This window comes from Fistularia commersonii, chromosome 22, assembly GCF_037954325.1.
Source record: "Fistularia commersonii isolate RoL2024-O1a breed Wild chromosome 22, RoL_Fcom_v1.0, whole genome shotgun sequence".
Classification (NCBI taxonomy): domain Eukaryota; kingdom Metazoa; phylum Chordata; class Actinopteri; order Syngnathiformes; family Fistulariidae; genus Fistularia; species Fistularia commersonii.
Genome location: NC_141305.1, coordinates 1,805,605 through 1,830,662, shown reverse-complemented (window position 1 = coordinate 1,830,662; position 25,058 = coordinate 1,805,605). Strand labels below are relative to the sequence as shown.

Sequence of the window (25,058 nt, the reverse complement as noted above, 5' to 3'; positions counted from 1 at the left end):
CAGGAATTGCACCTTTGGTTATCTCCTCTGACCACCTCCAGCAATAAATAAGCCCCTCGGCTTTACATGTAAAAGTGTATTTATGCGTATTTATATCTGCTGTATATTCATCAATTCGCTCCAAGACGTACAACCGCTCACGCGTCATATGGACGCCGTAAACCGATATATAATGTACAATATATATCAGCGATGTGGGTTGAGGCTCATGGCCGGCGACCCTGAGGCAGGAGAGCTGCGTGCCTCACTCAGCAGCCGTTTCATGATCGCTCAGCGCAGGAAACTAGTAACACACATGGTGTTGTTGACACAAAAACTACAGATTGGAAATGGAGTTCATATCCCAAAAGTGTTTCAGCGTTTTAATAGCGCCGTAGAGAGAGACAGCAATGCGGTCTCCGCGCAGTCTTAGCCGTCATCGCGCAATCTACGTTGAGGCTCGAGGGTCGGCTGCCTCACCGCGCGTTTATTCGCAGCACATGTGAAAATCCAGACATTTTGAATAAAAGCAATCAAAAAATGGTGAAGTTGAATGAAAAAGAAATATAACCACTTAATTATTTTTTTCATTTTCCATTTTTTTTCTTTCCAAAATTGGCAAGTGAGGCACGGCCTCTCTTGCCTCCCCTGACTGCACGTCGCTAATATATATAAAATATATATATATGTATATATATATATATATATACACTGCTCAAAAAAATAAAGGGAACAGTAAAATAACACATCTTAGATCTGAACGAATGAAATTTTCTTATGAAATACTTCGACATAGTTGAACGCGCTGACAACAAAATCACACAAAGGGGTTCAATGGATATCAAATTTAATTTGGAGTCACATTTAAAATGAAAGTGGAAAAACACACCAATGTTGACGTCCTCAAAACAAGTCCAAATAAATGTGGACAGTTTGATTTCACACAAGTGTGTTGTTTAAGTTTACCCTTTATTTTTTTGAGCAGTGTATTTATATATATATATATATGTGTGTGTGTGTGTGCATATATATGGGAAATCAAATGGCATACATAGAAATGCATCCATGTGATCTGGATGTCTTACACCGCTATCAAATAGGTTCTTTTGAATATTAAACGTAATCAAAAAGTAGCCGACCTCATTTCCGCCGTTGATTCCACCCCGATCGTGTCCACCCTCCGCTCTTAAATATGCATATTATTTTAGCAGCGCTCATTACATTCACATGGAATACAAGCCTGATTTAATTTAAATTTTGATGGCAAACACATATATCTGCACCAACGCCGGAACCATATTAAAGACCCGACGCAGCGCTAAGAACTAGAACATTGTGCCCGGCTTCTTCTGCGCTGGAAGGTTAATTATTCAACACTTCCCTCGGCTCACGAAAAGCCAGGAGCAGCGGGGAGGCACGGTGCGCCGGAGCATCTTTATTCCCTTGGAGAGTGTCAGAAGTTTAAAACCGCGATTCAACGGTGATTGAGATGTGCACGCCGTCTCATGTCTGGAGCCTTGAGGCGGCGGGAATATATGGGACAAACACAACCTGAGAAAGTCTCAGTAGGCAGAAACAGTCGTCGGTGCAATTATAATCATCGCCCGGGCCTAATCTGCTCCTTGTTAATTTCATTATGCACGCGTTATGAAGCTGAAATATTTGTTTGAATCGCACGGCTCATCCGATTGAAAAACAAAAAAAAAAAAAAAAAAGAAAGGATGCATTTCATTTGGGCGGCGAGGACATGCAGGAAACTGACGTGGTTTTATAATGAGGTTTTTCTGCGTGTAAATATCAATTAGAAGAAGCTGAGAACCACACACCGGCCAAATATTAAAGGCATTTTATTCCTTTGGGCGCAAACTGACTCAGATTCTGTTGTTTTGTAAGTCATTTCAGAATAATCACGTTAAACGTCCGACCAAATCTAAGAGCCAAAAATAAGACTAAAATAGAATACTCATCACTATGCTGAAAAAAATCATCTGAGAGGAGTGAACAAACTGGCATGAAAAAAACTCTAGGAAATTACAAATGAATATATAAATAAAATGAATAAAAATTGAATGCATGCTCCAGATTTAAGCTTTTAAACAAGCCTAATGAGATTTTTTTTTATGTCTAGAAATGAGGTGTAACTCAGGTCACCACAGAATATTAATTCAGAGGATGTTAACATGTAATAATTGGCAAGTATGCATATTAGCATTCATTAATTCTATGTAAATTAAAGCATAATTTATAGTAATAAAGTCAAATATATCATATGACAACTTCCTGCACGCTTTTTATCCATGAGTTTAATTCATTTCATGGCTTTTATGCACAACTACTTATTATTGCTATCATAATTATCACAGCTACACAGTGTTTTGCGTGATGCTTAACTCATCTGCATCATGTATTTCACTATGTTTGACTCACGATCAGAAAATTGCACACAGTGAGGAAAATATAGATAAAAATCGACTGATGTGATCCCAACTGGGTATCTATACACTTGTAATAATAAGTTAATATCATTTATGTGTTCATATTTTTTATCACTATTGTTATCATTAATTTAACTGGTTCAAACCCCTAAAAAACTGAGCATTATTTTTTCTTTAAATATTGTTATTATTATTATTATCATTATTACTATTATTATCATTTAATTACTATTATTTTATTATATTTTACCTTCTTGCTGATGTTATTCATCTCAAACTTTTACATTTGTGTTGCATCAGATTCGCCACATCCGGGTGACGTCACCGGCTACGTCACCAGCGCCACACAGCCGGCACGGTGACAATTCGCCGTGTACAAACTGGTCACTCAAACTCGCAAAAACTCACAAATAGGAAGGTCTTTCCCCCGCGTGTGATGGCTGAACAGGCTGCCGTGGAAAAGATGAGTGACCTGAAAATCGAAGAGGGGAAGAAAGTGAGTGTTATCCTTTCCGTGCTGCCTTACTTCGTTAGCCGCTTAGCTTAGCCGGCACTACTCACGCTACTAGCAATGCGGTGCTAACTTGCTAGCTGTGTAGTTTTTACCCTCGCGTTTTGATTTTGCAGAAGGAATAACTCAGGGGTGAATGAAACACTATTTTTATACCTATTGCAATCCTCAACTGCAGGAGTGCCTGGCTCATTTTGTTCTGGCAAGCGTTAGCATGTTTGGTGTAGACGGCGAGACCACAAACTCGAGTTCAGACTTGAGCTAGCTTAAGTTTCCTCTCTGCTCAGTGACAACAGCGAACTCGTTCAAGATCTTCCTACCAGCTTGTTTTTTGAGGCTTTCGAGAATCATGCAGCCAAATGGGTCAAGCGGAAATTCATTCTTCGACTTAACGAACCGGTTTGCGCTCATCTGATAATTCGAGAGGACGACAAACCTGCTGCACGCTGCATGGACCAGTAGCACTGAGACGGTGGTGGTTTGCAGATGTTGTCACTCATTTCTACAAATAAAATATTTTTCTATACGATTCATTCAGTATATCTACAACTTGTCCTGCAGTCAGGGCTGGAGTCTCACCCTGGCAGGGGTTCTCCCTGGACCCGTCAGTCACATTCAACCAATCACACGTCATATTCACTCATTCCCAGGTGAAATAGACACATACAACAATTCACCCTCTCATGCACAGGGCATATAAAAACACTAAGCTGTTCTGTGCTCATAGAAACCTACATCCATTCACTCCTTTGCAACAAGAATCAGAGATCGCCTAGGTAACCCAGCTCCACCCAGAAAGGCACCCCACGTTGGCGTTGAACCCATGACCTTCTGCCTGAGAGGCGGGCATGCTAACACCTGCACCGCCGTGTCACATGCTGCAGTACGAGTCTTTGTTTGTTCACCGTCTTTATACACCACTTGTTTTCTTTTTCCAACAGGAAGCGTCTGAGAGCGGCAAGGATGCTGGCAAGAAGAAAGCAAAGAGTGCTGCCGGAGACGCCGGAGGCAGAACGGAGGTGAGATCGGCGCGTTCACGTATCAAAATGCCCGTTTGTTGTCGTCGTTGCTCAAGCACGTCAGAAACACGTCCTCAACTGGGTTTGTTTTGAAGCCTAAAGTGTCGCCCAAACCAAATCATCAGCCCTAAATGTTCAGTGTCAATCCAAGTTCACCGCTAATCAGATTCAGTCGCTACATTTCTCAGTCTTATGCACTTTGGGGAATTCATGTAGATAAGAAATCACATCTAAAAGAGGAGGATAGGATTGCGCCATTTTTTGGGAAGGCGGGGGTTTGGACATCTTGCAATTCAAAGGTTATCTGGTAACACCCCTCAACCCATCACACACACACACATACACACACACACACACAGATATCCTAAGTGAGAGTGAAAGATATGAAATCTGCAGTGCGTAGGTGTGAATGATGCAACACCACTTAAACCGTCCGCTGACTTTCTCCAACGGTTTGAATCCCAAAATTGACAGATTAATGTTTTTGCCAGAAGTGCTCCATCTTCACCTGCTGCTGGTTTTCGAAAGCGAGCAGTTGATTTTGTGTGGTAATCTCTGTCAGCTCTTCAGTACAATTAAAATCCAACAGCAGCGCAAATGCATTTGCGACATTATGACATTTTTAAAGCTCAATTCTGAGCTCATTTCTCTGTAAAGGAGACGAGAAACAAGATTTTTGACATCTTTTGCTTCAAATGAAAGGTACATTTCATCTTCTCCTTGACACTGAGGTTTCTGTTTTCACGCATTTGACTATTGCTGGAAAGTGAGACCACCAGCCGATCATGTTACCCGTCAAGTGACGGCGTCCCGCCATTAGACTGCAGGGAATCCAGATAAATGCTAATCCAACAAGTAGAATTTAGAAATACCAATGATCTCTAAATGTCCGAGAGGAGAAAAGTTGATGCAGATGGAAGTTGTTTCACGAAAGATGGGAAGGCCAGTACACGTTTGTGCTTTAAGGAGAAAAAACTTTGTCTTTTGCATTATGAGACAGCGTCGGTTGTGAAAGAGAACAATCGACGTGAGCATTTTGACACCAAACACGGCGCTAAGTATGCTAAAGTTAGCCTTCCACAAAAACAATAAAATGTCCAAGAATTAAAAGCTGCATATGTAACATTTTGGATTTGAATGAGTAATAAATTCAGTTCTTTAACATTAAGGAGTAGTTAAATTTATTTTACATCACATTTGGTTGTGCTTAGTCACATGTATATATGTACGTTTACATTTTTCACACGTCTGTTGTCTATTTTTATCCTTGTTGGTCTCGGCCCATTTGCATCCTGCTTATTTTTGTTTATTTTGTCATTGCTATTGTCACTCTGTTTATTTTCCTATTCCTGTTGTTAATTTCTGTGTATTTTCACCCTTTCTGTCTTTACTGTCTTTCACCTTTCACCTGGTACTTAAGACCTTAAGACACTTTATAGCCTTGACTTGTTACTTAGACACTTTATAGTTTTATTTGTATTTCTTATTCTCCCCCCCTTTTTTATACTGTTTATACAATTTCTTACTATTATTTATTATTGTCATGTTTTACTTGAATCTACGGCACAACTATTTCCTTCGGGATAAATAAAGTTGTTCTTATTTTATTTCTTATCCTTGATGTTGTTATTGTTGTTCTCTCTGCTGTCTTTATTTGTGGATGTCTTTTGCTGTCTTCTAATTGTCTTTCTTTTTATATTTCTATTCATATTTATCGACACTATAACTGTTACGCTATGACAAAAAACTCTTCCCTATGGGGATCAATAAAGTTTATCTTATCTTATTTATACTGTTACCGTTATATATGGCTCTTTGGGGGCAACCATAATTCTGATGTGGCCCTCGATGAAAATGAGTTTGACGCCGCAGTTACCTAATTTTTTTTTCTTTTCCTTTTTGTTCTCCTGATGATCAGCTGTCGCCGGCCCCCAAGTTCATAGAGGAGCGCATCACTTTGTACGCCCAGCTGAAGGCCGAGCACGACGCCCTCATGGCCGAGAGGGCCGCCAAGGACAGCGGGCCTATCAAAGTGACTCTGCCCGACGGGAAGGTGGTGGACGGCGAGTCCTGGAAGACCACGCCGTACCAGGTGGCCTGCGGAATCAGGTCAGCCAACGGATCGGTGCACCCGTCTTTATACGGCGAAAAAAAAAAAGGGCCACTCGGGGAATTCAATTAACATAAAATGGGCGTGGAGTTTATTTGCGCACGCTGTAATCTCTTGAGTTTTACGAAAAAGTTTTTTTTCAACTCCCGACTGTTTGAGGAAGATGTAAAAAATACTCGTTTTGAAAAAGGGAAAAAAAAAAAAAAGCCCGATTGTTAAGCAAATCGTGGGAAATGTGCCTCGAGGATTTACGAGCGCGATTCGGTACACAATAGGTGCCTCCAGTGTGTAAGCAGATTAAAAGTGGTGCATCGAACGTAGCGGGGGAGCTCGGGGAAGCGTCGCTTTGTGTCGTTATTGTTATTTCAAGTGTAATGCCGACATTAACGCAGGATCGTCGAAAAAAAAAACCATCCTGTTTAACTCTAAAAAAGTGCACGTTTACCAATCGAACGGTCGCGACACTCGTGATGTTTTTCCCTCGCAGCCAAGGCCTCGCCGACAACACGGTGATCGCCAAAGTCAACAACGGCGTGTGGGATCTGGACCGGCCTCTGGAAGACGACTGCAGCCTCCAGCTGCTCAAGTTCGATGACGAGGAAGCCCAAGCCGTAAGTCCGTCGCAGAAACACAAACTTCGATGTTTGGTCTCAGGTCCCCACAAATATACCAATATTATAAATGAATATATATACTGATATAAATCATTTATTTCATACAAAATATAAAAATCTAGAAATAAATGTAAATACTAATCGCTACCTATTTGTGCATAATCTGCACATAATTATCCACCTCTACTTGCACTTACTGTAACAAAAAAAAAAAAAAAGAAGAAAATTGCATTTATTCTTCAATAGTACATTTATCTGACATTCAAAACACATGCACTTCTGATTGGATGCCAACATGCATTTTAGTGCTCCGTATCCTTACATGTGTAATGAGAATAAAGTTGAATCTAGTCTAATCGGATAACACGGCTCTATTTTTGCACGTCGGAGAGATGCTCCTGATCGCTCGTGAAGCCCGTCGTAAATGTGCCGAATCCCACCGGCGCGGTGACACCGACCCGCCTCGTCGTGCGAACCAAAACATCGTTCGTCCATTAGCGCGTCCATTCGGGAGGATTTTAGCCGTGCGTGCACAAATTACGGCCGGGGTCGATTTAGGAAAAGCCGATGGCACACAAAGGCTTTCAACCGAGTATTTTTGACACTGCAACACTTTGCTTTGGGTTGAACACGGCGAAGCCACGCTAAGAGGAAAGGTCCTGAATTTTTTAAAAACTCCGGTCTTTTTGTCTTTTTTTTTTTTTTTAACGGACGCACATTTTGGTATAAACACAAGTCCGTAAAAGTATCCGATGATTTTGGTGAAAGTCGTAAGTGCAAGGGAGACGCTACTGAATATTTCAGAGGTGTTTTTGTTGTGGACGAGCCCTGAGCGCTCGTCTCCTCGCCGCCGAAGAGCAAAAGTGTCTCGCGAGCTCCGAGAATGACTCATTCCCTTTTTTTGGTTTTTAGCTTAACGGTTTTCGCTTAACCCGTTTATGCAGGAAGTTAAAAAACAAGCTTTTCACTTCTTTGTGCGTCTCCTCGCCGTGTGACGAATCACAAATGGCGGGGAGAATCTGGTTTGGTTTCATCGGAGGGATTAAATGTGAGGTTATTCTTAGTAAAACATCCCACTCTATCGATACAAGTGACTTTGTCTCTGCAGAGATGTCACATCTGGAGGGTTGATATTCCGCAATATTCTGGACTACATTTACGTTTAATAATATTAAGAAAATAAATTTAAAAAAAGCAGCAGTGTTTTCCCCACAGGCGCGTTGTTCTCCTGCAATTTGGTGAATATTAACACGTTAACGGGGTGATAGCACAAACCCGGAGAGAACTATCCTCTTGTAAGAGAAAAAAGAGGAAATATGTGGAAAAAAAAATCAGAAATCTGTGGAAGTCTGTGGGAAAAAGCAAACATACCTAATGTGCCTGCTGTCATTACCTCACCCACGAATAGAATAGTGTTTTTTCATAGCAGTGATTTATTTATTATAATGATTTTAATATTATAATAATTAGATAATCCTCATGTTATTATTTCTTATGATTATTATTCTAAATATCATGATTATTATTTTGTCTCATCATCACCTGTTTTGCTGTTTTACTGAAGCTTAAGGTTGCTGCTTTCCTCATGTTAGCTTCATCTTTCTTAATGTAACCAACTGTAGATTGGTTGATGCTGTAATGGCGGCCAACTTCAGAAAGACTTGTGCCTTCCTTTAACATATCGAGAAGTTTTATCTTTTCAGCAATAGTCAGCATCTTCCTGCTACGCTTTGGGTCTTTCCCAGACATTTGGGTCGAGGCTGGGCGTTAAGGAGGCATCGTAGAGCGTGGGGGGATCGCCAAAAAATAGACACTTTCCCAAACTAAATAGCATAAGGTGGACAGTAGTCACGCTAACGGCAGCGAAGTGGAGCAGGACATGTATGCTGGAGCAGGACATGTATGCTGGAGCAGGACATGTATGCTGGAGCAGGACATGTATGCTGGACACAACCTACGAGGAGATCAGACGCTTCTCTCCATGAACCAATCAAAGTGAGGAACGAACGCAACAACATGCTCAATCAGCCAATAGCATGCAAGCATGGATCTACTTAGCCAATGATATTCCGGATTAGATCTGGCGTGGGCACAATGGTAGGAGCGAGAGCTGGCCATGCTGGAGATCTTTGTTTAGCAAAGGAGATCTTGTATTTTATTTATTTCAGAAAATGAATTTTAGTTTAATTTTACTATATTTTTAATTTTTATTTTTTTTTCTAGAATATGGCTTTTTCATCACGAAAAAAATGTTCCAATCCGCAAAGTAGCGAGGACGCGAAAGCCGAACCGCGAAGTAGCGAGGGTCCGCTATTGTTTAATTACCGAGAAAGCACCCTACGGTTTATAGCTGTTGCCGATTTCCAAGTCTTCAGTTGACCTTTCACGCTTTTTCTGCCAGTCGACATCTCTCCTGCTTTGCCCAGAGTCACCGCGAACAAGCGAAATGTCACGGCGTCACCACGAAAAAGCAATTTCGCCGACGCGTTTGTGTGGAAGCGTGCGCAGGGTTCATAAGAAGCCGGAGCGCGGCTCCCTTGTTATCGGTTCTGTTTGTGTCGTCAAAAGAAGAGAATTTGGCCGTCTGAAGTGGGTTAAAGCCTCCGAGAGGGGAATTCAATGTGCGGCAAATGGTTTTAACGTCTTTTTTTTTTTTGTTTTTTGTGCGTGTGTTTGTCCCTCAAGGTTTACTGGCACTCGAGCGCCCACATTTTGGGCGAAGCCATGGAGAGGGTGTACGGCGGCTGCCTCTGCTACGGTCCACCCATCGAAAGCGGCTTCTACTACGACATGTTTCTGGAGAACAACGAGTCAGTCCCCCGAGCGCCGGGCTTTCACATTTGTCCGTGTAATTAGTTGTGTTAATCATTTTTGTGCGGGTTCGGAGCTCCGAGGCGGCCAATCGCCCGCGGCCCCCGAAGCGCCGCGTCGCACGCCGACCAGTTTGATCGCGATGGCGCTCCCTCCGTCGTGCCGGTTTCAAATTTAGAAATCGGCTTTTATTTCGGCGTGGATTCGTAAGCTTCGGGGAGCAAACGCGGAGCTTGAAGTGGTGTCATTGAAGCTCCTAACGCGTACAAGGACGCCATTAGGATATGGGATGCTTCTTCATCGTAATGCATTTCTCCGTGCTTCGGGCTGCAGGGGAGCGAGGAGAAGCTGTCTTGATAATTTCACAACCAACTTAATGAAGTAATTTTATGCTAATGGCCAACTGTTTTCCGCGAGAATATTTTTTTGACATTGCTGAAGGCCCCGAAGCCAAGGACTTCAACCGCAGAGGTTCCCCTCCATCCCGGTGAAGGTCACGTCCACGGCGTTAGCGCAGACGCCGCGGCCGGACACAATTTGCATTCTAGAATAATAACCGACTTGTAATTGGAGATGCGATTCGTCCACCGTTCGTCTGTTTAGGGGCGTGTCGAGCAACGACTTCCCGGGCTTGGAGAACCTGTGCAAGAAAATCATCAAGGAGAAGCAGCCGTTCGAGAGGCTGGAGATAAAGAAGGAAACGCTATTGGAGATGTTCAAGGTAGCTCGGCGAGCGCGCACGCCTTCACAAATGCCGACCTCGGTTTTGTTCACAAATAATGAATAAACACCGCTCGCTTTTGACAGTACAACAAGTTCAAGTGCCGCATTTTGAATGAGAAGGTCACCACTCCGACCACCACGGTTTACAGGTGAGCACGCGACGTCAGAGCTTCAGCATCAGTCGGCGGAAAAAATGTAACAGTTGCATCACGCTAACAGCGTTTCACCGCAGCTAGCAGAAGTAGCTCAGAGTGAGACATCTTTCTTTTCCTAAATCTGATAAGGCAAACGTTTATTTCAATCTCGATCGCGACCCCTTGCATAATCGGTCGTTGGTTCAACAAACTGTCGGGCACCGGAGGCACAAAATGTGTAAGACAGGCGTGTAGATGTAACGTGGGCCGGACCAAAATAATAGCATACTCAGCTATAAATGACCAAAATGTCATCTCTTTCTTCTGTTTTGGTGTAAAGAAGTACAAGGACATAAGGAAAATCTTGTAATTTTACAAAACATCTCATGAACACCTCATATTTCCTTAGACAAACGTGTCATTTACTTTTATCATTCACATGTTTGCATTAAAACGGATCCCACTGTTTGTACAAAGGCACAAAACTTTAACAAGTAATTGGTATTTAAAAATATAGTAATGCACTTTAAGATTAAATGAGACTTAGAAAGAAAGGGATTTTTAAACCATTTCCACATGTGCATATGAAATCTAAATTGAATCCCTGCCTGGACCTTACAAATTAAAGAGAGTGCTATTAAATGTGTAAGGAAGAAAGTCTTCACCTGTCCTGTAAAAGTGTAAACTTTGCAAACACACACAATACATACTGAAAATGCATGGAGTTGCATGAACAGTAGAATTCCAACATACTCGTTTGTAGTGAAGCTGCTGACCAACATTAAATTGCACATTTTCGCTAGCAATTAGCTAGCTGGCTTTTACCGCTGCTTCACTGATTTCTCAGCTATGGGTGAAAGTGGACGCTGTTTCCTCAGACCCGCCAGCGATTGGTCGATCTTATCTCTTCTCAGTTTCCTTGCAAGCTGTCATATTTTTCACTGTGATGAGTCTCGTCGTGGCGCCGTATATTATATTCCTTAAATACCGAAACTTGTTGCAAACACGGCAAGCACAAAGGTTTCCCGTGCATCTCCGTAAATAAATAGGACGTAGTCCGTTTTTCTTTGTAAATTCTACACTCTTTATCTACTTTTCTCTGTTTTGATAACAACATTTAGCTAATGAGGGAGTAGCAGGGAAGTGGAGAACAGGGTAGAAACAAGGTGGTAACAAGCAGCAGACGGCGCATCGATAACATCTGCTGATTGGATTGTCTTCTACTCTGACCAAAATAGTGCCGCCCAGCGGAAAATTCTTGAATTGCATTTAATTCATAAATTACATCCTTGTCTTTTATGCATTTTTTTTGACTTTCAAATTATTCTGCGGGGCCGATCGAACCTCTTATGTTTGACACCCCTGGTGTGAGAGACAGAAAAGCGTTTTTATTGCCGTTTAATTTGTTTAACAAACCGAGCTACAAAAAGTAGTGGAAAAAAAATGTATTACATAGTTGCTATCAATGTCAATTAGAGCTGTTTCTTTTTTTTTTTTTTGTTCATAATCCGACCAGTCGTGAAAGTCGTCAACGACTTGTTTACCATTGAATGTTTATCGAGCAAACTTTGTTACGAAACAAAACGGTCATTAACTGCAGCCCCATCCTGTTTGCGCGCGTGGAGCCCGTTCACGTCGGCATTACCAAGATTTAATTTCATGATATGCTGCGTTGAAGGTGCGGCCCCCTTATTGATCTGTGCCGGGGGCCCCACGTGAGGCACACCGGAAAAATCAAGGCATTAAAAATCCATAAGGTGAGCGTTCACTTCACCTTCCAACCTCAATTTAGGATTCAGTTCATACCGTCCTGGACGGCTAACCCGCCGCTTCTTTCTCACGCTAGAACTCGTCCACGTACTGGGAGGGGAAGGCGGACATGGAGACCCTCCAGAGGATCTACGGAATCTCCTTCCCGGACCCCAAAATGCTGAAGGACTGGGAGAGGTTCCAGGAGGAGGCCAAAAACAGAGATCACCGCAAGCTTGGTCGGGTACGAGCCCCAGGAGGAGCTCCGAACAATGGGGAAAAAAAAAAAAAACACCCAAAAAATAAGTGGAAAGAGGTGGCGAATAGTTTGCACGCCGCTCTTTTGTCTTTTGTAAAGTTCAGAAAAGCATTTTATAATTCAAATCGACAGAAATGGCTCGCAACGGAACGCCAGAAACAAGAAAACGTCTCCGCTCCGCATCAAGTATCCGTCTTTATCTCGTTTCGGGGCATCAGAACAAAATGCCAGATTGATATTCTTAGATTCTGAGAGGTTCTCCGCATTGTTATATGAACAATAAATGTTTTTTTTTTTTTTTTGTTTTGCTTTTGCTTCATCAGGAACAAGACCTGTTCTTCTTCCACGACCTCAGCCCCGGCAGCTGCTTCTTCCTACCCAAGGGAGCGTTTATCTACAACTCCCTGATGGACTTCATCAGAGTAAGAGCTCTTTTTAAGAAAAGAAAAAGAAAAAAAAACGATTTGACATCCGCAGCGGGCGACTCGCTACTTTCACAAGAGTTCATTGAAAGACACTTTTCTGTCATTTTTTATCTGCGGCTAAATTCAGTAGATTCATGATTTCGCCAGTCATTACACACCTTTATGTCATTTAAACAGCAATGATACACCAACCATGACAAACCAAGGTTATTGACGACTGGAGCAGGAAGGTATTATTGTATATTTGCTCAACCCCTGCTGGCTGTTTCTGTTATTTATTCATTCATGATCTGAATTTTTCACTCTTTTATGTCATAGCAATAAATGCATCCTCTCATTCACACATCTGGGTAATTTGGGGGAATTTTCTGCATGTTATTCGACTGTGAGGAACCCGCAGGAACCCAGCGCAGATGCGTATTCCAGTCCTGTTAGACCGTAATTTGGGTGTTAATACGCCAAACTCACGATTGTCGTAAAATAATTAAGTCAAACTCGTGCGTTGACCATAAACTACTTTTCCCCACAATCCATCTCAATCATGTTACCCAGGGAGTGATGGCGCCCCGCCATTAGATCGCGGTGAATCACACATCCATGCCATTTCCAACAAGCGGAATTGAGAAATATAAATCATCCCTAAATGTCCAGGAAGAGAAAGATATGAAATCTGCAGTGCGTAGGTGCGAGTGACGCGACGCCACTTAAAACCGGAATCCCGAAATCGACATAATATTGTTTTTGCCAGAAGTGCTGCACATTCACCTGCTGCAGGTTTTCGAAAGCGAGCGTTTGATTTTGGGGCGAAATCTCTGCCGGCTCTTCAGTACAATTAAAATCCTACAGCAGCGCAAATGCGTTTGCGACATCGCGACATTTTTAAAGCTCAATTCTGACAAGTGTCGTGATGTCGAACGTTTCTCTGTTAAGGAGATGAGAAACGAGATTTTGGCATCTTTTGCTTCAAACGAAAAGGTACATTTCATTTCTCCTTGACACTGAAATTTCTGTTTTCACGCAGTCGACTATTGCTTCGACTAATCCATCACGATCGCGTTCCCCGTGAAGTGACGGCGTCCCGCCATTAGATGCAGTGAATCCACATCAATGCTATTTCCAACAAGTGGAATTGAGAAATACAAATGATCCCTAAATGCGCGAATGGGGAAAAAAAAAAGATGGGACGGCCGGTACATGTTTGTGCTTCAAGGAGAAAAAAACACTTTGTCTTTTGTGTTATGATGCAGCGTCGGTTGTCAAACAGTACAGCATTTCTACGTTAGCATAAGCTAAGTATGCTAAAGTTAGCCGCCAGAAAAACAATAAATCGTCCGCGAATTAAAAGCCAAAATGCATTTGATTTTGAACGAATAAATAATAAAGTTATTCAACATTTAGGAGATTTACTTTACGATACATTTGGTTACATTTAAGATAAGAAAAGATAGATTTCAGTCATCCTAAACGGGGAAATTCTTTTGTCACAGCAGAAAAAACTACAATGGCAGCAGAATGTGTTCACGAAAGCTACATCTAAAAACATTTGGCCGTGAAAGCTAGCTTTGCAACAGAGAAACGAGTAAACTTTACACATCTATGTAAATGCATATGTAACATTTTCGATTTGAACGAGTAATAAATTATTATTTAACATTAAGGAGTAGTTACATTTATACTGTTACCGCTACATGATAGCAACCGTTACGCCGACAGCCGTGATTTAGACTGCGACGGCAAACGGCGAGGGACTATCAAGCGGAACGGCGTCGTAATCCTTGATATATCCCGGGTATATTACAAGCTCCGGTGCAAAATATCAAACCTCGCGCTCCTAAAATTCCGATTAACAGCGGGCGCCCGTTATTCCCCGCGTTGCATTATTCACACCCGGACGGTGTATTTACGAGCGCATTTTCCCCGACCGCCTTCCGGTGCAGCGGCTCCAACCTCCTCCGTTTGTGTCCGGCAGAGCGAGTACCGCAGGAGGGGCTTCCAGGAGGTCGTGACGCCAAACATCTACAACAGCAAGCTGTGGCAGACCTCCGGCCACTGGCAGCACTACAGCGAGAACATGTTCTCCTTCGAGGTCGAGAAGGAGACCTTCGCCCTCAAGCCCATGAACTGCCCGGGCCACTGGTGAATATTTGATTTCCTCCGCTTTTTCTCCTCCGAATGTTTAATTTATCCCGTCCGGATAGCTTTTATTTATCTAGTTACCGCTAGATTTATCTTTTCACCCCTCCCGTCGAATTTTTCCGGTTTTAAAATCGAAACTTTCAAACGGACCGAAGAAGGAAATCGCCTCCGACCCGTCATTTGAGATGATGATGAGACGAGAACAACTTTATTTATCCCGAAGGAAATTGTTGTGCCAGAGTTTCAAGTAAAAACATAACAGTAATAGATAATAGTTGGAAGGAGGAAGAATAAGATTTGGACATTCCCTGCGGCTGAGGGAAGAGGAATCAAAAAGTGATTAAAAATAAAAATTTAAAAATTATGTTATGAATTAAAAATTTCCCGCACATTTCTATCACGTTCCCCCCCCCCAAAAAAATGGCCGCTAAATACGGCAGCCGATTCCAGACGGCGTGAAGCGTCTCATTTGTCATCCGCTTCGGCCGCGACGCGCGACGGACCGGCGCTTCTTTTCCGTGTCGTCAGCTGGCGGGATGACCCGGATCAAACCGGTTGCTGCATTGCAGCAGCCGGACTGCAGCTGTTTGCGCAGCAAAAGGCACGGGAACAAACAAAAAAAAAAAAAAAATTCATTTAATTTAAAAAAAAGGGGGAAATATCTTCTCCGACTTGCTAAAATCAAGGGTTGTTTTTTTTTAATTTAAAAATTTTTTTTATGAAGTCGTTCTTTTCTTTGCGCCAGCCTGATGTTCGACCACCGGCCCCGTTCCTGGAGGGAGCTGCCGCTGCGCATGGCCGACTTCGGGGTCCTGCACAGGAACGAGCTTTCGGGGGCCCTCACCGGGCTCACCCGCGTCCGCCGCTTCCAGCAGGACGACGCCCACATCTTCTGCTCCATGGACCAGGTGAGGGAGCCGCTCCCAGGCCGGCTTATTTGGTAAATGTAAGATATACAGATATACTCGCATTAAACGTCCCCGTCAAAAGGAATCGAAGCGCTGTTTATCCCCTTTTAGCCCCCCGTTTTTGTTTGGAGTTTTCAAATAACATAAATGTACAGACACTTGAAGAACCCCCGCGAAAAGTGAATTTCTGCAAAGTTGAGACATGATCATTTTGATGGTTTTACAGATATATGAACCAACCTCGCTGCTTTACTGGCGTTTTTTTTTTTGTTTTTTTTTTTTTCTTTTGAAACATCGTTAAAGGCCAGGAAAGAAAACACCGGGAGCCAAACAACCCTTTTAAAATTTGAAATGAATGAACACGGCATATAACGTTATTTTTTTTGGCTTTATGCTATGTAGAAACAAAATGTGTGTTGCGTTTTTTTTTTTTTTTTAAATCAATGAACATCTGCAAAGAAAACAAAATTACATTTTGACACAATGTCTATTTGAATCCTTGTATTTATGACCAAAAAAAAAGCCAAACTTTAATTATCCAGCGGCAGCAAACCAACAATGCCGTCCTCTCTCTCTCTCTCTGTATGTGCAGTCGCTTATTAAAAGCAACAAAAATATATTTACACCTTTTATTTAGACGTTACAAGTTCGCCATAATATTCAAATTAAAAATTACATTTAAAAAAACGATCAAACTAAATTTTGGATTAAATACTCGTTACTTTCCAAAGCCACAAGGAGCCGCATCAGAGCGAGCAAAGAGACGCGTTGGTTTTCTGGTTGAAAATGTTTTTATAAACTCCATCAAGTCACAAAAATGAACCGATATCCACATCATTTATCACGCCGATCTATTCAGCCATCGATGTCGTCAGGAGTCGACACGCGTGCCGGTAAAATCTCTTATTGTATTTATTTTAGTTCAATTTTACTATATTTTATCTGTTTTTACCACTGCAAAAAAGCTGCCAAAGAACAATAATCGCGAGAACCAAATGACAAGAAGAAATATCAGCAAAGTAGCAACATTCCACTGTGCTCAAGAAATAATTAATACCGTATAAAGTAACAATAATGCTTAGTAAAAGAGAATGAAAAGAAACCGTTTCTGCGGCTACACATTTAATGCTACAATGCGTTGCTAAATTTAACTTTAGATCTAAACTTAATTTATGGACGAAGTGAAGCCGCTTTTCTTTTCAAAACCATCAAACCGGCTTCGAGCGACTCTTCCGACGCCTCGTCCGTCGTGTTCCCGCAACGAATCTCGACAACAACTCGTGTTTTTCCGCGATTCTCGCCGCGCTAGCTCCTTGTAGCCCACTAGCGCTCAGAGCAAAAGCAAAATATCCACCGGGCGACGGTTCGGATCCTCGGAAAACTCCCAAGTCGAGGATCTCGCTCATACGTGCAACCCTTCACTCACTCCTTCCAGCCGTCAGAGCTTCTTCTGTTAGAAACGCCCGACTTTATGACTCCCAGGTTTGTTTTCTTCCCCAAAAGCGGCGACACTTCGCTTCAGTGTCCCTAATGGTTGCTCTTAACTCAGCGGACAAACAAAACATGCTGATCTCAGATATTGACTCATCGTTTAATCACATCACTCCGGTCCGGGAAGACGAGTTCGGTCGCCGATCCGAGAGAATGACCTCCTTCTCCCCCCGTCGCAGATTGAAGAGGAGATCAAGGGTTGCCTGGACTTCCTGAGGACCGTTTATGAGGTGTTTGGCTTCACCTTCAAGCTCAACCTTTCCACAAGACCGGAGAAATTCCTGGGAGACCCGGCTGTCTGGGACCAGGCGGAGAAGGTAATCAGCATGCCGCTTGCTTTGTGCGCGCTTGGAAATGTCAACCGGGTCGCCAAAAAGGGAAAAAAATCAAAAACATACCCGTCAAGATGAGCAACCAGACTGAATATTTGGATTTTGACGAATGGATAAATACCCTTTTACCGTATATGGGCGAATAATCAACGGCACAATCAACTAATCTGGTGGTCGAAGGGTTGTAGAGGTCGTCATCGTGCAAAGAAAAGCAGCTCAGAGTGAGACGTCGTACTTTTGCAAAATCTATGATGCGCCGTATCGCAAAGGTGAAGGCGGACGCCGGATAAACACTCCGGACTTGGCGTGACACGACCAAGGCATGTTTATTTTATGCCTTATCGCATTTATTATGTTTGTTTGGTTGCTAAACCACCTGGTACCGGAGGTGTGACGCACAAACTGCACTTCAGTTCAAGGGAAAGAAAAGCGCTTTTTGATATCGGCGCTCGCGGTCCGTGTCGAATATCGAAATTGAATATTTATTGAACACATTTTGTCGTTATGAAAAGAAAATTTTGTACAGTTTTGTATTTGTATTGTCCAGGACTACAGATGGAAATTAGCTCTGAGCTACAATCTGGTACAAACATCTCTGCCTCTGTGCTTAATGGAATTGTGCACTAAATGCATTCAAAGACTTTAAATAATCATAACCCAACTAGTTGTCTGACTAGTCAAATATTCCAGTAGTCATTCGCTACCGAGCTCATTGCCTTCGCCGTATCGTTTTTTTTTTGCTCTTCTTTTTTTTTTAAACGGAGAAACGAGCGATTCGAGCCGCGCGCTAATTAGTTCCCGTCGCTTTCAACGGCGGATCAGAGGATACGAGTCGCACCGTAGACTTTTAACACCGACTGTCGTCTGTTTAGCTGATAAAAAGGACGCGTTCTGCTCGCCGTTCATCTGACGGAGCACGTCCAGGCTGTTTGCCCGCCGCACCTTTACTGGCAGCTGTGGATAGATAAAAAGACGTGCGGGTGGCGGCGGCGGCGGCGGCGGCGGGGGGTCTTTCACGTTCATTATCCCCCCCTGGAGCCGATTGTCAGACATATGTTTCATTTCACAAGTGACAACGCCGACCCACAAATCAGTCCCGCAGAGCATATTGTCCACTATCGTCGTCCACGAGAGGCGTTTCTGCAGATAAACACGCAAAATCGGTATTTGACGTTCGCCCACCTTTTTCCCTGTTTATGAGCCTAAACTTGAAAAGCTGTTTTTTTTGTTTTTTTTTTACTGCCGTCACGCATGTCCGTTCCTCAATAATTCATTTTGACATCATATTTGGTGTGTAGAATTAATTTGTCTGCTGTTAGGAGGAAACCACTGCTGCTAGAATCCTCCGCCAGCATGTTTTATTAATAGCGTACTGGCCGCTTTATAATTCACTAGTATGTAAATCTTGTTTTTTCGAGTTTCCCGTCGTCGTAAATAACGCTCGCCGCCGGGTTTTGTCCCTGACCCTTTGGTACTTGTCGTCGTGTTTATTTTCCGCAGCAACTGGAGAACAGCTTGAACGAGTTCGGGGAGAAATGGGTTCTCAATCCGGGTGACGGCGCTTTCTACGGACCAAAGGTGAGCCTTAAGCCTGGCGCTTATGCTAACCGCTAACGGTGAGTCTTAGTCACGAGCGGGACGACGGTCATTTAAGCATCTTAACGGAAAGTTCGTGCAGGTAAAAAGACGTACGTATCTGTTGTTTTTTTTTTTTTTTTATACTATTTCTAATTTCCCCTCGGGGACAAATACCGTAATTTCCAGACTATTTAGCGCACCTCAATATTAGCTGCACCGGCTAGCCGATCGCTATCTTGGTTTTCCTCCTGCGCACTTAAACTGTCAAAGTCGTCTTCTTCGGTGTCAGAGTTGAATATCCCGGTCATTTCATTGGACCGATGTGACGAGGATAAATGTTTTAGCAGCGTGAAGCTCGTTAGCCCCCCCCCCCAAAAAAGTCCATATATTAGCAAACCTACTAGCAGTACTACAAACCTACTAGCAGTACTACAAACCTACTAGCAGTACCTTCTGCTCGCTCTAAGCGATCTCAGGCAAAGCTGTTCTCAGTTCTACTACCTCAGTGGTGGAACAAACTTCCGGAAGCAACAAGACTAGCATCATCTCTCTCAACCTTCAAGAAACCAGTTAAAACTTTTCTCTTTCAGGACTTTTTACTGCACTGATGCCCCAGATCAGGTTAGGCAGCAAGTTAGGCTATGCAGTGTGTGTGTACGTTTGTGTATATCTTTGTCAAAAAAAAAAAACAAAAAAAAAACTCACTAACCCCAGCTTACTGTTCTGTATATTTGCTGTGCATCTTGTATTTGCAAGTGTTATTTGCAGTCCTTATGTCCTCTATTGTAAGTCACTTTGGATAAAAGCGTCTGCCAAATGTAATGTAATCAGCAGCATCGTTGCTTACGTGAAAAAAGTCGTGGCTTATCGTCCGGAAATTACGGTAAATGTTTCCGAATCTGGAAACAGATGTAGCGATGAAATGGTCATTTCTCTGAAAAGGCAAAATGACGACTGCAATGAATTAGAAAGAAATCGTCCCTCCCAAAAAATAAAAAGCCCCTGGGTGAGGCGCACAAAACGCCGCCATCCGTCAGAATAAGCAAGGCTACTCCACACAAGGTCCCTGGAAATTAAAAAAAAAAAAAAAAAAAAAAGTTGAAAAACGACGAGGGGCCCCAGGTGGAGCGTCTGCGACTTATCACCGATTCCCTGCGCCGAAAAAGAAACCGAAAAGAACGCGGCGTCCGCTTTCTCGCCCTTTTTCGCAGATCGACATCCAGATCAAGGACGCCATCGGCCGGTATCACCAGTGTGCCACCATCCAGCTGGACTTCCAGCTGCCCATCCGCTTCGACCTCACGTTCGTCAGGTGAGGATGGAATTGAAGAACGGAAATAAAACGAACGAAACGGAACGAAAGCCAGGGTGTTTAACGTCATTTTTTTTTTTTTTTTTTTTTTTTTTCGCCTTCCAGCCACGACGGCGACGACAAGAAGCGTCCCGTCATCATCCACAGAGCCATCCTGGGGTCGGTGGAGAGGATGATCGCCATTCTCACCGAAAACTACGGCGGAAAATGGTTAATATATATTTAAACATATACTGTAAATTCCAGACTATAGAGCCGCACCTATTCATTTTTTAAAAGAAATAGAAAATATTCCTAAATAAGTCGGTGGTTTGAAACACGAGCCAGTCACCGAAAGACTTTTTTTCAAATTAAATAAATACCGGTCACACTAACAAACTACCGTTATATAACGCAGATGCTATTTTTCCGAACAGATGCCAAACTTACGAACTTCGACGTTGAAATCCACGCCAGATGGATTTCTGCGCGTCTTTCTCACGACGTTTGCGGGCGCGAAAAAAAAAAACGAAATGCAAGCGGGGTTTTCCGAAGTATTTTAATGGAAGGAAGCTGCCGTATTTACCCTCTAAAAATCCAAAAATCAGCCGCATCGTTGTTAAAAACCGCAGTTGTCAAAAGCGGGCGAAAAAAGTATTTACGGCGTAAATACAGGGAAGTTCCGTAATTTCCGGACTATTGAGCGCATCTCAATATTAGCCGCACCGGCTAGCCGATCGCTATCTCGGGCTTCCTCCTGCACGCTAAAACCGTCAAAGTCTTCTTCGGTGTCGGAGTTGAACGGACTCAGAATTTCCCGGTCATGTGACGAGGATAAACGTTTTAGCGGCGTGAAGCTCGTTAGCGTCCCCCACCCAAAAAAGTCCATATATCAGCCGCATCGTTGTTTACATGGAAAAAAGTCGCGGCTTATCGTATGGAAATGACGGTAAATGTTTCCGAATCTAGAAACAGATGTAGCGATGAAATGGTCATTTCTCTGAAAAGGCAAAATGGTGACTGCAATGAATTAGAAAGAAATCTTCCCTTCCCCAAAAAAAAAGCCATCCAATCCATAGAACATTTCATTCATTCAGATCCAGGATGTGTTACTTTAGTGTTCCCTTGTTTTTTTGTTTTGTTTTTTTTCGAGCGCTGTATTTCCCCCCCCCCCCGTTATCAACTTCTCTTGTCGTCCAAGGCCGCTGTGGCTTTCTCCTCGCCAGGTGATGGTCGTGCCGGTGGGTCCGACCTGCGAAGACTACGCTCAGAAGGTGAGGATCGGCCCGAAACACGACCCGTGGTAACCCGGGCGCCGCCGGCTAACGGCTCCTCCCGTCCACGCCGCAGGTCCGGCAGGAGTTCCACAGCAGCGGCTTCATGACGGACGTGGACCTGGACCCGGGTTGCACCCTGAACAAGAAGATCAGAAACGCACAACTGGCGCAGTACAACTTCATCCTGGGTCGGCGGCAGCTCCGGTTCGCTTCTCCCCGCCCGTCTTTTCTGGCCACGGGAGATTTATTTCCTCTTTTTCTTTGCGGTTTTCCACAGTGGTGGGCGAGAAGGAGAAGGCGAGCGACACGGTGAACGTCCGAACCCGGGACAACAAGGTGCACGGCGAGCGCGGCGTGGACGAGTGCGTCCGACGCCTCAAAGACCTCAAGTCCTGCAGGAGTCGGAACGCGGAGGAGATCTTCTGAAAAGATCTTCCCGTTTTGTTTTTTTTTTCTGCTTTATCTTCCCGAGCGTCAAACCAGAGGTGAAATGCGTCCGGCGTCCACAACCTGCAGCTCCAGCTTCGGATCCACCGTCGCCGCCCGTCCTTCTCCTGTCAGGGATTGTATTTGGTAATTAAATGATCTATTCTTGACGGTTCTTTGCCAAATCTTTGATACCAAACACACACACACACACACACACACACACACACACACACACACAAAGTGAATCTCCATCCATCCTTTATCTATTGTGATTATCCTGTCAGGGGTCAAAGGGGGCGGGGCTAGAGCCTATCCCAGCTGCCATTGGGCGAGACACCCGTCAATCACGAGGACACGTTCTGTAAAGACTCGGGCAACCTTCAGTCGCAAGGACGTGGAGTTTCGGATCTCCAGCGATTCTCCTGCAGGAGGAACCCACCCAGAAACGGGGAGGAGAACATGGAGATCCCAGAAGAGCCACGCCAAGTTCATCTGCATCTCCAACGTTAAAATCCAGTTACAGACGAGCCGGAGATGAGAAGAAGGCGCACCAGACTCGACGCCAAACGTTCTCGTCCAACCTCGGGTTTCATTCATCTACTTCTGCAGCCTCGAGCTGGATCAGGAGTTCAGAGGAGCAAACCTGAGAAGATGACCCGCATCTCCAGAGCGTTCCAAGCGACATTAAAAGTCCTTTGGAGAAGATCTCGGTGTTCTGGGTTGAAGGACAAACGCGACGGAAAGATAAAACCGGGAGGAACTGATCCAATTTGAAATGAAGACGTCCTGCTCGGGCCGTCCCAGAAGAACGCTTGCCAAAATCCCATCTCTTCATAAGTGGATTATCTCCACGTAATCCGGATCTCCACCCAGGAGGACACCTCGGCTTCCACTCCTGAGATCAAACGGAAATCTGATTAGGAACAAACCCGTCCACGGACGGTGATGTTTGGAGATGATGCCGAGACGTTCGTGGCGGGAGCTCCTGAAGATGTGGAGGTATGCTCCTGGAGAGGAGAGGAGGGAAGGGAAGCTGCAACTAGGTGGAGATGATGGAGTCTGGTCTGGAGACACCAGGAAGCTGAGATGAAGATGTGGAGGTTCCTCTTAGGAGGATAAAGAAGGAGTCCATCAGAGGGACAGGGCATGTTAGATGTTCTGGAGAGAAAAGTCAGACTGAGATGGTTTGGACGTGGACAGAGAACATCTCAGGAGGAGGACGCTGAGGTTGGAGGACGACCAGAGAGGAGGTCTATGAAGGGATGGAGAAGAAGAAGAAGAAGAAGAAGATGTCGGCGTTCAAACTCTCCTGAAGATCAGCGAGATGTTGAGATCCCCGAGCGTGGTGGTTCCACAAGGGTTCTCGCGTCCTCCTGGACGTATCTCCTGTTATGGATCCCACCACAAGTGGGCGCTGTGTCCTCCTCGCACTCCTGGAGCGAACATCTGCATCTCCAAACATCTCCGTCCACCTGACCTCGGTCCGCCCGGGAGGAAACCCACGGGCGGCCAGAACTTCCCGGATCTCATTTGTAAACGGCCTCATTAATTTAAGTGGGAGATGTTCGCGTCGGGGTTGGAGGTCGGAGCCGAGAAAGATGGACTCCACCGCCGCTCGGCGCGCCGGCCAATGAAAACATTGATTTTGGCGGCGACGCAAGTGACAAGCAATTAAAATGAGCGCGAGGCGATCGCTTATTCTGACAGGTTGGTTTTTTTTTTTTGTTGTTTTTTTTTTTTTGCGTTGGGTTTTCAGCAGCCGGATGATGAAGGACGTCGGCGATTCCGAAAGGTCGGAAGATCCGCAAGGTCGTTCGGAGGGCGAATCCATAACCGCCCCGGAACGGACCAATCACAGTCCACCTACTGAGTACAGTGGAGGGGCATTTAGAGATAAACATGTTTATATTCTGTGTGTATCTACAGCTGCGGTGTGTGTCACAGTACATATATATATACACACACACATATGTAGTATGGATCGCGATATATTCATATATATATACATATCTTAACACACTGATGTATATATATGTATAAAGTGTGTATTGCAGTATATTGATATATATATATACATATATAAACTGTTTATAACTACAGTAGGGTTTTGTATCACAGTATATATATATATACACAAAAATATATATAATATACAGTATATACACATATATACAAACACACACATATACAGCATGTGTCACAGTATATATATATAGATATGTATATAATGTGTGTGTGTGGTGTGTATATACAATATGTATATTATCTATGATAAGATTTTGTATCACAGTATATATAGTGTGTGTGTATATATATATATGAATGTATAAATATATATATACATGTATACAGTATATTATTCACAGTGGGGATGTGTATCACAGTGTGTGCAATTTAAAAAAATAGTGTGTTTCTGATTTTCCCTTTAAACATCCCTTAAAGAGTGTTTTCCCAGACCTTCAAAAAGTCCAGTCATTAATCACCGTCAGGTCAGTTCGTTTCATTGTTTTAACCCCAGTTTAACTCAAAATATTTATTTATAATGGCGAAATGCTAGGGTTTTTACAGAACACTGAAATTGTTCATTTTTTATTGTTATTCCTTTTTTTTTTTATGCTGAATTGTTCTTGCTCTATTTCGACATCATTTTGATTGTCAGTTTCTGGGCATTTGCTGGACGAACATGAAAGAAGACGTTTCTCACAATCCCCAGGGGACATTAAATTAACAAAATAACAATAATAAGAATAAGAAGAAGAAGAAGAAGAGGAAAAAATAATAATAAGACCATTAATAAGACAAACGCTAAAAACAATAAAAACAAGAACAATAATAATAATAATAATA

General features: G+C 43.4%; 1 protein-coding gene across 2 annotated transcripts; it reads left to right on the top strand.

The window, feature by feature from the left end:
- The first annotated feature begins 2,742 nt into the window (after positions 1-2,742).
- On the top strand, positions 2,743-24,393 carry tars1 (threonyl-tRNA synthetase 1). 2 transcript variants are annotated; one of them, XR_015107856.1, is made up of 20 exons: positions 2,743-2,910; positions 3,867-3,944; positions 5,863-6,053; positions 6,542-6,665; positions 9,354-9,478; positions 10,083-10,200; positions 10,287-10,351; positions 12,015-12,093; positions 12,183-12,329; positions 12,668-12,766; positions 14,739-14,905; positions 15,651-15,813; positions 17,484-17,621; positions 19,137-19,214; positions 20,426-20,526; positions 20,632-20,736; positions 21,707-21,779; positions 21,856-21,970; positions 22,060-22,355; positions 22,496-24,393. XR_015107856.1 is itself a non-coding variant. In XM_086169668.1 (19 exons), the coding sequence occupies exons 1-19, from the start codon at positions 2,851-2,853 to the stop codon at positions 22,206-22,208; spliced, it is 2,175 nt and encodes a 724-aa protein (XP_086025794.1). In that variant the 5' UTR covers positions 2,743-2,850; the 3' UTR covers positions 22,209-22,378. The 2 variants fall into 2 exon arrangements, 1 of the variants encoding a protein (XP_086025794.1); XM_086169668.1 differs by lacking the exon at positions 22,496-24,393 and having other exon boundaries at positions 22,060-22,378.
- Positions 24,394-25,058: the final 665 nt, after the last annotated feature.